This window comes from Biomphalaria glabrata, chromosome 2, assembly GCF_947242115.1.
Source record: "Biomphalaria glabrata chromosome 2, xgBioGlab47.1, whole genome shotgun sequence".
Lineage (NCBI taxonomy): Eukaryota > Metazoa > Mollusca > Gastropoda > Planorbidae > Biomphalaria > Biomphalaria glabrata.
Genome location: NC_074712.1, coordinates 3618706 through 3630987, shown reverse-complemented (window position 1 = coordinate 3630987; position 12282 = coordinate 3618706). Strand labels below are relative to the sequence as shown.

General features: G+C 34.7%; 1 protein-coding gene across 1 annotated transcript in view; it reads right to left on the bottom strand.

Moving 5' to 3' along the window:
* LOC106057922 (fas-binding factor 1-like) overlaps window positions 1–12282 on the bottom strand; it is a 38589-nt gene that overhangs the window by 24031 nt on the left and 2276 nt on the right. Inside the window, exons 4-15 of the mRNA XM_056018788.1 lie at window positions 11344–11369; window positions 10573–10613; window positions 9750–9852; window positions 8956–9096; window positions 7165–7333; window positions 6781–6873; window positions 5332–5490; window positions 4044–4163; window positions 3475–3570; window positions 2416–2553; window positions 1797–1899; window positions 222–872 (exon numbers count right to left, since the gene is read on the bottom strand). Coding sequence (XP_055874763.1) covers window positions 222–872; window positions 1797–1899; window positions 2416–2553; window positions 3475–3570; window positions 4044–4163; window positions 5332–5490; window positions 6781–6873; window positions 7165–7333; window positions 8956–9096; window positions 9750–9852; window positions 10573–10613; window positions 11344–11369 — 1840 coding nt within the window. The remainder of the gene's footprint in view (window positions 1–221; window positions 873–1796; window positions 1900–2415; window positions 2554–3474; window positions 3571–4043; window positions 4164–5331; window positions 5491–6780; window positions 6874–7164; window positions 7334–8955; window positions 9097–9749; window positions 9853–10572; window positions 10614–11343; window positions 11370–12282) is intronic.

Sequence of the window (12282 nt, the reverse complement as noted above, 5' to 3'; positions counted from 1 at the left end):
TGAATGGCTCTCATAACTGAACTGAATAAAGTAACTTTTCAAAATGTTGGCTTCTGAATAAACAAGTGTGGAAGACATACAAAAATAAAAATTGTTTAAAGTTAATTTGCAAAGAGCTCACTCTTATTTGACTTCAACATTTTAATGGCAATGTCAACATTTACCTCAAAATCAATTTGATTTAGCTATTCACAACTGTCAGATAAATCGACCCAACTTACTTGACTTTGTTAAAAGTAGACTTGTGTACATCTCCGTCCACTTGGTCAGAGCTCCTACCCGTCTCTTCAGATTTCTCCTTGGCCAGTACCTGCTGCCTCTGACTCTTCACTTTGGCCAGCCAGTCATCTTCCTCTTCTTTGTTTTCTGAGACGCTGCTACCCGGCTTGGGTGATGTGTCTTTCTTGGTGGGTTTTTTGTGAACTACCCGGGGTGAAGCAGTGGCAGACACGATTGGGCTCTGTGGGAGAGATGCGCTCCTGACTGACGATTTCTTTGGTTTGAAAAGCTCATCGTCTGACTCGGAGTCTGCTAGCCCAAGCCAAGCTTTAGGACTCTGGCCAGTGTTAGTTGGAGGGAGCTTGGCTGCTGACGCCTGTTGACTGGTTGCGACTGGAGATTTCTTAGGGCTGTCTGGCGGCTTGGTCGTGACTGCTGATGTGGGTACTGGAGGCTTAGTGGATGATGCTACCGTCGTGCTCACACCCGCTGCTGTTCCAGGGGTCGAGGATGCGCTGGTAGCTGTGGCAGGGTTAGAAGAAGCTAGCTCAAGCCAGTCCATATCAAGTGAAGCCTTGTTTCTGGAACCAGGAGATTTAGTTCTGGGAGATGGTCGGCTATCAAGCCCAAATATATCATCATCATCTTGAAATCTGTATATTTAAAACAATAACTTTTAAAGCAAAAGATCTCTGTATATTTAAAACAATAACTTTTAAAGCAAAAGATCTCTGTATATTTAAAACAATAACTTTTAAAGCAAAAGATCTCTGTATATTTAAAACAATAACTTTTAAAGCAAAAGATCTCTGTATATTTAAAACAATAACTTTTAAAGCAAAAGATCTCTGTATATTTAAAACAATAACTTTAAAGCAAAAGATCTCTGTATATTTAAAACAATAACTTTTAAAGCAAAAGATCTTAAAATATGCAATCTATAGCAATAACTACAACAGAGACAAAAGGATAAATGTAGAAAAAAAAAACTATAGCTACAATACAGAGGCCTAAATGTCCTGCATGGATTTTTTACAGACATAGATATAATTAAAAAGGGAATTAAGACTGAAATAATGACTATCATGACATTCATATGTATGATTATTGAAGGCGTATCATATCATTCATGCACAACATTACAGTCCAGAGTCTGGACTAACAACAATTAGAGGAACTAGTATTTACGTGTGAAGTGATAGAGTAGTATATTTATTTACATACAATAAATCCAAATTCCACGAAGATTATAGATCAATACAATTGACACATATTACTTTTTTTTTTTTTTACAAATATATATATGTATACTTTGTTAACTTTCTAACTTCACTTGTAACATGGTCATATCATTAAATCCACTACTTGACTTTCACAAACCTTATTTCATCAACTTAATAAAGACTAAGTTATTTGTTATATAATATAGGCACAAATACAAGAAAGCATTCTATGCCTTGGTGATGTGTAGTGAGTAAGAATGTTTATATTACAATAACAATTGAAGTCAAAGTAACTTTTTTTTTTATTCCATAACTTATCCTTAAAAATATTTAAAGAAAAAAAAAACAACTAACCTGACAGATCTCCTTGAGTTTGGCCTTGACCCAGATGCAGCAGAAGGCTGATAATTGCCAAAAGAAAACCCATCATCATCTTCTTTCCCGCCAGCAGTCTCCCCTGACAATCAAACAACATAAGAACAACACTGTCTTGAAATAATACTTTTCCATTTCCATAAATTCAGCTGCATGCTACATAAATTTTTGTTCTCAAAACCAACTATGAGTAAAACAACAACAAACAAATATACTAACATTAAATTATTGAATCCTCATTTATCTAAAAGTAGAAAAAAAGCCTTCCTTCAGGGAACACTACCAGGGAAAAAAAGAAGAGGAGGAAGACAAAGAAAGTGATGGAAAGACAAAAAGAATGGACTAGCCTGCCATTAAAAGAGATTCTACCCAAAGTAAAAGACAGAGAGGAATGGAGAAAGACAGTTGACAGATCATGTGTGATGCCCCAAAAGTTCATCAGAATAAGGGATAGGTGAAGGTGAAGATGAAAAGTGGATTAACAAAATGTGTATGATGTGTACATACTTTGTTTTAAGACAATTAAGTAAACCGATGAAAAAGAGAAGCGCTGCTTGTATGTATGTCAGTGATTGTGCACATGACATTGACCTCTCACCTTGTACTGAACTGCTGTATTTATTATCCAACACAAAAGGCTTCTTCTCTTTAGGCTCCAGTAAAGCTGAAGCTCCAGAAGTCTTGCCCAGTAAACTGTCTAGTACTGACCTAGCTGGACGCTGGTCTTCACTGTCAGCTGATAGTAATAGATATATTATACAATTTGTTTTAAATTTCAGTGTCAATATCTCTTTAAATTATCATTTTGGGCTATATATATGAAGACCATCAATTTTGTTTTTTGGTAATTTTTTTTCCAACTGTATTAATTATGAGTGCTTTATTAACACATTTGTTTTCAGAGGCATATTAGCAGTTCTAGTTACCAACTTTAAAACAGAAAAATAAAACTGAAAAGTGAAGTTTTTACAACACATACTGTGCTTATAGTAATGGAAAGTAAAAGTATGATTTCAAATGTACATAGAATTAACTGCTGAATATATTGACAAATATCAAAGTGCTTAGCTGCCTCCAGTTCAAACACAGATTTAGTTTGAAGTTTTTTTAAACCGTTTGAAGTCTCTCGTGTGACTTGGTCAACAGCAGGGAAAGTATTGAGGTTGGTCTTATTGTTGGTCTAACACCTCAAAGGGTTCCTAGTCAGTAAAATCAACCAACCTTGCTATTGTAGGTCACACTAAACTCTTTGGAAGAGATTAAACAAGGTCGATACTAAAATTTTAGTGTTTTTTTTTCACTTTACAAGTCAACAACTACAAAAACATGACTAAACTATAAGGTTACTTTTTTTTTTCTTTGCTTTCTTTTTTTTTTTTTTTTGGTCTGTAGCCATTGAGAGCCACTTGACCCACATATTTTTAATTTCAGTCCAACTGCATTTCACCTTTCCTTGTTTATATTAGTGTTTCTTTAAAAGTCGTTAATTTTTCCATTTTCCAATACAAATGAGGACCATGCTCTTATCAGAGATGACCATTATTTTGCCCTATTTTCTTTCATCAACATACTGTACTTGGTGTTCCTATACATAGGTTGCATGTAACCATCCTTCTTTTTAATAAACAGTCATTAAGTTCGTAAAACATTGACTAACCTGATTTAGGTTTCTGAGCAGGAGTTGATGTTCTACCCTCTAACTCTAGCAGGTCATTGTCTGAGTCACTGAAGATACCACCTGCAGTCTTAGCACCTGTTGGAACATCACAGTAAAAACTATGTCTCAATTTAGTACAAATGAAAAAGATGAAGCAAGTGAGCAATATCTAATACCCAAATGACTAAGACAAGTTTGGGGTATAGTATAAGTAGAAATATAAAAATCAATTTTAGAATTTTAATACCAATTAATTGCAAAGTTCTCATTAAAAATTTCAAAATGTCTAAACTCCATTATGATTTGAATCTGAGCATCCCTGAAGAATTCATTGACCATTACTTGATATTTTATTAATCATGCTTAAATACCAGAATAATGAGACATGAAGTAACAGTCACTAGAAGAGATTCCAACTGGTGTAATGTATTAGGATATCCCTATTGGCTGGTTAATAAGTGTCTTCAAGTTGTTCATCACCATGATGTTTGTTGGTAACTTTAAAGGTTTTATCTTTACTGTTCATACCAACTCTGACTTTTAATATTTAAGTGATGTAGGTATCTAACCTGGTTTAGTAGCCTCTAAATTAGCTGACTTGGCAATGCCAGGGCTGGCAGAATCAGTATTGTCACTGCCCCCACTTCTTGTTGGAGGTCTGTCCATCAGGTTACGTCTTCTGGGAGACTCTGGTGACCAAAGACTAGGTTGAATTTAACCATACATTTAAAAAAAAAATTTTTTTTTGTGTTACAAACTTTCACCAGATAATAGTTTTACAAAATTAATTTCCTGGGTCCCTGCCAAGACCACATAAGCTTATTTTAAAGTCCAATTATTCAACTAACAATCATAGATCCCTACCAAAACTCTAAATCACTTCACAATCAACCATAGTTACCTTCCAAGACCACATGTACTTATTTAAAACTCCAATCTTGTCACAATCAATCATAAATCCCAGCCAAGACCACATATACTTGTTTTGAAAGTCAAGTCATTTCACAATAAATCAACTTATTTGGGAAGTTGTTTTTTTTTGTTTTTTTTTGTTTAAGGTAAAGGTTATTTATAATTAGGAAATCTGTAAATATGTTTCTACTTTTATTTCTCATTAATTTATACAAAATAACTACAGCAACTGAGCAATGATCCTCAAGTTATTGAATAGTGAACAATTAGAGGATTAACTTAGAACATTTATGGTCTATTGCATAGCAAGATCCTCTTAAGGAGAGGAGGCTGGACCAAGTGTGCTGGTACAGGGTATATTCTTAAATTACAAAAAGTTTTAACAAGAGAATGTGACACTGATGAATTTTTTCTCTACTACAAACCAGTGTTTCCCTAACTATGGTATAGACTCTACTACAAACCAGTGTTTCCCTAACTATGGTATAGACTCTACTACAAACCAGTGTTTCCCTAACTATGGTATAGACTCTACTACAAACCAGTGTTTCCCTAACTATGGTATAGACTCTACTACAAACCAGTGTTTCCCTAACTATGGTATAGACTCTACTACAAACCAGTGTTTCCCTAACTATGGTATAGACTCAACTACAAACCAGTGTTTCCCTAACTATGGTATAGACTCTACTACAAACCAGTGTTTCCCTAACTATGGTATAGACTCAACTACAAACCAGTGTTTCCCTAACTATGTTCCGCTGAACTGGAATAATTAACAAGTAGGCCACCATGTGAAATAACCTCTTTAAAAAAATAAGCAAAGTGTTCCGCTAAATGCTCAGAATGTGTGTGAAGTGTTCCATTAAGAACAAAAAGTTTGGGAAACACTGGCATAGACTATTAGCGACATAATTTTCTATTATTTTGGCACAAATGCAGTACCTGTAACTTTTGTAGTGTTTTCTTGTGGTTTTACCACTGCAGGAGGTGGGTTGGTTACTGCGGCAGGTTTCTTGGTGGCTGACCTGGGCCTGTCACTCTCAGATATGTCATCAGTCTCATCTGACAATATTCCTGCTAGTGGGTCATCTGGGTCAAAGTCTGGAATGACAACACCAATCAAGAAGAAAAACTTACTAGAATTTTTTTAAAATATGGATGAGTGATAGTAAAGAAAAAATTTAGTAAGGTTAGTTCCCTTTTCAGACCTTGTAGTCTATGGAGCAGATGATGTTAAGGTCATCTATTTCTTTGGCCTACAGTTAACGAGGGTGTCATGTGGTCAACACAACAACCAACAGCCTTTACTTTTCCCCAAAATAATATCAGGTACCCATTAGAGCTGGGTAGACTCAGAGGCGCCAAAGATCCCGAAATTAAAAATCCCAATCTTCACCAGAATTCAAACCCAGGACCTCTGACAAGTGCTTTACCGCTCAGCCACAGCGCTTCCGAATGAGTGATAGACAGTCTGGTAATCCACTTGATGATCAAATGTCTGAATATTCCATGATTCAAGCCTGAACAAAATATCAGGCTAACGTTTTATTAGATGGATACTAGGTTTTAAAGCTAGAATCAATCATTGGTCATCAATCGTTTGGGTTGTAAAATATCATTAGTCACAGAAAATTTAAAAAGGAAATTTCTTTCTCATTCAAATTACTTTTCACTCTGTTTCTTGAAAGTTTAGATATCTCACAAACATTTTTGACAAAAGTCACAGAATGATGTACACAATATGAAAATATTCAAGAAACGTTAAACCCAAAACTAAACAAACTCTTGGGCAGTTAAAAACAAAACAAAGTTAGCCAATAGTTTTTTCTATTCATACTGAACAGTTAAAAAATCACAAACTTTAGGCTTTTAGGAATAAGTTCACAGCAATATTGAGAATAATGTCGAGTCACTGGCTTGTTACACATTCATGGCATGAGCTTGAATGAATGATTAAAATATGATCAGTGACAAAAAAAGAAGAGAGATTTCATATTTCATGAGTACGATAGTTTTATATGGTTTAAGAAGTTCATTCAGAAATGAAACGAAAATATAGTCTTAGCCCAAACCTCCAGCAAGAAGGCAGGGGAGGTCAGGCTTGGAGCACAGAACCAATGGGATGACAGTTTGAGGCGCATGCCACATTACCAGGCAACCAATCATTACTCATTTTTCATACAGGGACTGAGATTGCGTACTGTGGCAAAAAATACATAATTGGGAACATTTAGATATTATGTAAATACTAAAGGGGGGGAGGGGGGTAAAAATTTGTTATCCAGTCTTGTTACTATTTGTTACAAGGGACATGGGGAGTAAAAAGGTGATTTTTTGGCATTACATTATATCCCAATGTTTCCCTTTATAAATGAATAGTAATTATCTCACCTAAATCAAATTTATTTTTTAGCTTTGGGGCAGTTTCTGGCCTTTGCACAGTTTTTTGTCCAGGCTTTAGACTTTCACTGGCAGCACTCAGATCTGGAGACACAGAACATAATGATACAGACTTTTTTTTTTGTCTTTGATTTTCTTTTTACAATGCCAATTTTATTATTTATGAAGAATGTTTTTAAACAAATCGTTTTAATCATTGTGATTTAAAATATTTACATTAATTGAGAAAAAAAAAAAGTCAAACTCCAAAGCGGTCCAGGTAAAATAAGCAAAACAAAGTTAAGAAAGGTCTCAAGATCTAAGTCAATGAAGCAAATGTCTGGTTGAAGTTTGTCAATCAAAGGTTTCAAAAGCAAAATCAAAGCTAAAACCTACCCGTCATTTTTCCTGGAGCTGTCCCAGGTTTGTGCTCTACCTGTGTCTGGGGGAGGGAGGTGTTGCTGGGCTGCTGTGTGGCTGAAGATGGGGGCGGCTTCACTGGTTTTCTTTTAAGGCTTCTGGCACTTTCAGGTGGGCTGGTGTAGGGGTCACTTCTGGTGGGGGACTAAAGTGTAAGAAATCATTGTCTTAAAGTTAGACGAAGGAAAAGTGCAGTGTTTCAAGTAACTATGCAGAACAACAAGTGACCTACATACTTTATCACATCTGACACTGACAAAGTCATTGTCTATTTATGATTGACTATTGGAAAGTAATTACAATTACCAAAACATGAATTGTTCTTTATTTATTATTATAATAAGAGTCTAATTAAAACAATGTTAATATTTAAAACAAATATCAACTTAAAAGAAAAAAATTGATTCCAATGATATCAAAAGATAGGACTGGGATTAAGAATTAAAGCTCTGAGTTACTTTCAGAAAACACAGAGAGCGACAATGTGCAATAGATCAAACCAATGTCGTGTATATTTTTCAAAGCTGGATTTTTGGCTTAGAATGGTAAAATGATCATTTGTGCTTAGTTACAATGAAGACCACCAAAGTTATTTGTAGCTTTGTCAGCAGTACATCTGCCTCATCTCTTGGTACATTTTGATAACAGGTGATGGACTTTAATGCATGTTCATTATTCTAACAACTTCAACAATCCACATTTTGTTTCCTAAATGTTAAGCCAGTTTTTCCCCTATCAGCACTGTCAATAGGTACTCCCAAAGGTCCCTTAGCCACTCCAACATACTTCAATGACTAGATCTCATTTGCCAAAACAAACAAAAAAACTTTCTTAGCATGGAAGTAGAATATTATACTAGCAACCAAAAGTTATCACTCATGCAGGTGGCATACACACCCTCACTAATCCTACAGAAAAAGTTGAGCCTAAGTCAGACAGAAGAAAAAGCAAAATGTGAACACATAATAATAATAGTATTATAATCTTTATTATCCACGAGGAAATTTGTCTTACAATATGTGCATTACAAAATCCATTATAACTGTAGAAACAAAATATACATTTACACTAGTTTCACTCAAATGTAACATGAAATGTTTACATCAGATAGATCAATTCTATTTAATGATTTGATTGCCAGGGAAAAAAATTGAGTTTTGTGTCTGTTTGTTTTTGTAAACCGTATCTTCTATCTCAAAGTGACAGTAAAATCTCAAAATCCTGGCCCAGAGGGCGTTTTTTAATTTTTTAAATCTTCCTAGCCTTATTACAAATGTTAATCTCTAACAGTTGTCCGAATGGAGCTTGTTTGCTTCTGTCATGGATGACTGTGTGTACTATTTTTACTTATATATTATATTTATTTGTTGGAACGTATGCGCGAATGACCGGAAGTGTGTTAGTTTTTAGATAAGGACAGAGACCAGTGTTTGATATGCGTTGAGAAATAATAAAATATGTTCGTGATGACCAAGCTATTGTATTTTATATGTACAGCTGAACCCGAAATACACCTAGTTGGCTAGTAAGACACTAGTGTACTTTCTAGTCAATTAAATATTAGACAGCTGTAACAGCTACCAATGACTTTGCTAGCAGCATTTATGATTATCTGCAGTTTATTGTTATTTTTAAGGTTCAGATTGCCATACCAGGCAGTGATATTGAAACTTAAAATACTGCAGATGTGAGCGTGGTAAAAGACAAGGCCTTTTCGCTAACAGTAAACGTACACTAAGTGTGAATACACAAACAACACAAGACTACCTGAACCCGAGTGGGAGATTTGTTCCCTACAGCTTTAGGGCCAACACGTCGAGGTGTGGTCGGCTTGCCTGGTGTTTTGTTTGCATTGCTTTTCTTGTTTAGTTTGTCTCCAAACAGATCGGCATCCATGTCGTCTAGACCCTGAGAGAAGAATAGATGAATCAACAAAAAGCACCAACTATGATAAACTTGAATCGATTGTTAGAAAATGGAACAACTAGAAAGCTACTGTTGCTACTCATAAATAGTAAGTCTTGTAGAATAAAACTGTTCTGTCTATAAAATATAATGGAAATAAAACTACTGAAATTTTATTAATGGCCATTTATGATGATCTTCAAAATCAGTTAAAATCATTTCTAAATTGAAAAATTAATTATGAATGTTTTTTATTAATAATTTTTTTATATATTTAAAAAGTGTATTGACTTCTATTTTTTTAATTAAATCATGTAATTTCAATTATTTTTTTACTTAAAGGCTTGCTAAAAATTAATTATGTTTTTTTAGGTTACCTCCATTACCCCCCCCCCCCCAAATTCAAGCTAAACAAAATGAATAAAAACAAAAACATATTATTTTGCAGATTGGTCATGTGGTAAGCACATCAAACTTTCATTACGATAGTGCCAAGTTCAAATCCTGCCTGCTGCACTCTTCTGCTGTCCTGCATGAGGTTTATGCCTTGACACAATCATCTTTGATATTTCATATGCCACTAAAACTTTAAAGCAAGCTGATAAAAGAGGAAACAAGTTTAGTATGTCATCTTCTTAAATCATAGTATGCATTACCCCAAGAGAATGCACCAGCTTATCCATATCCACTTCAGATTTATCCGACTCTGCATCACTAGTTGCCATGGCTGCCAGTGAACTGTAAAAGTCATCTTTCTCACTAGAAACAAGACAAAGACAAGCACCAATTAGTGGGAACTGTTATAATTGTATGTGAAATATAAATATATAAAAGTTGGCATCATTTAAAGAGTTATAAAACCTTTTGCCTTAAGGAGGTTCATATATGGAAGAGACTACACATATACAACTTTAAGATCAAACAAAAGATGTTAATGAATACGTATGTATATTGTAACGACTTTCTCTGTCCAGACTCTCTGCAATACGGCACACAATGTCACAACTGACTCAAAGAACTCGACAACCTGTGCTCCCAAATAAATGTGATGGTTAAATGACTAATAAATTAACAGTCAATAGTGTATGATTGGCAACAAGATAAACTGAATGTATACATTTTCCACAAAGGATAACCATACTGCTGTATAAACTCTGTACTGTTGTAACAAACTCTAATGGCCAATCCTTTTGTCCAATGTCAAGTGACTTGACTGACACCTTTGCTCTTTACATAGTGTCCCCGAAATCCTTCTTAAAAGCAACAGAACATTTCCCGTTCCTTCTGGATAATCACATGACGGGAACGAGTAGTGTTAACAACGAGATCTTTCCTGAAGCATTGCCACTTGTCACAGTTGACCACTTGCCCAGCTGTTATCTGTGTCAGATGATTACACACGCATGATACCCCAATCCTTATCAACACTACAGTTTTAACTCAATATATACATATGTGTATATGTTTTATTCAACATACCCAGGTTTAGTTGGTTTTACCGCCTGTGGCTTGCCTGTTAACTGGAAATAAATTTTGTAGATTAAGTTTTAAATATTTAAGTTTAATTTCTTTTCATTTAGTTGACAACAATTATCTATCAACAGAACATTCAGGAAACTGGCTATTAGTATGACCAGATCTACTACAATAATAAACTGATCAGATTCATGAAAATAGGAAGAACTAATAACAGATGGTGGAAAGGGAGAGAGAGAAAGTATAAAAAATCAGCTATCCTTTTCAGTCTTTATTGAGATCCTATAACTTGGTGGATAGATCTGAGTTGTCTGCCTTTAAGAATCTCAAAATTGTGGGTATAACATTCTTGGACTGTGTGCTCTAGAGTCTATTTTCTAGAAACACATTTGCAATGGGCAGTGTATGAATAAAGGAACTTTATGTCTGCATTTGGGGACCACTTTTTAGATTTAAAGTTGCGTGATTTCTAGGGACATGAACAATTCTATGGGGTAAAATTGGACAGAAATCAAGAGGATTGCAAAAATCACAGAGTATAACAGAATATTTTCTATTGTTCTAAATAAGTAGAAATCATGAGTAAGTGTGTATTTAAACGTGTGAAGTGACTAAGACATACAGTCATGTGATGGTGAAGAGAAGTACTAGATAACCTGAGATCAGATCATTAATATATTTGACTATTGAAATGTATATTAATTCATGCAGACAATCCTCACTTGAGCAGAAGTTATTGTTTCAATGTCACATTGTCAAATAAAAAGTACTTACTCCAGGTTTAGGACGCCGAGGAGAATCTGTAAAAGATAATAGTATACAAATGTAAGTAATATCAAATGAAACACTTAACTTACTAGTTAATATTAGTAAATAACATATTTAAGTTCCATTAAAATTAAATACGTTTTAACTTCCTCTTCATGTTTTGAGCCAAATTTTCTCATCTTTATTTAAGTAGAATATTAGTATTTTTTGATGTATGTAGATTTGGATTTAGGTCATTTTTATTACCACAAGATTTAACTGTTGTAACAGTTGTAAGGGAACAGTACCAGGTAAAAGAAGAAGAGGCAGACAGAGAAAGCAATTAGAAGACAACGTAAAGGAACACCATTGATGGAGATTCTGTCCAAGGCAAGAGATAGAGAGGAATGGAGAAAGATGGTCAACAGATCATGTGTAATGCCCAAACAGACTCAGGGATAATTGAAGGTGATGAAGGTGAGCAGTAGTAATGACTGACAGATTTATGTGTGAAAGGGATGATCACAATAACATCTAAAGATTAATTATGTAGAATGACTGGAATAATTGCAATGAGCTTGGTATTTCTTGTGTTTTTTAACATCTGTATTGAAAGAATATATTTTAGTATAAAGAAAAAATGTAAAGTTCCCCTTTCAGTTTATGTGGCATATGATGAAAAAGTCATCTGTTTCTGTGAACTACAGTTAATGGGGCTGTCATGTGGCCAGCACAATGGCCAACCACCTTTATTTTTCCCCAACTAAAGTCAGGTACCCATTAGAGCTGGGTAGACTCAGAGGTGTCCTAAAGATCCCAAAATTAATAATCTCAGTCTTCACCAGGATTCTAACCCCTCTTTACCAATTAGCCACAGCACTTATATCTGTTTCAGTATGTATAAACAAATTACCTTACTTAAGTTTCTGGATGGAGCACCATGCTCATCCTTTTTGGCTCAGTGTC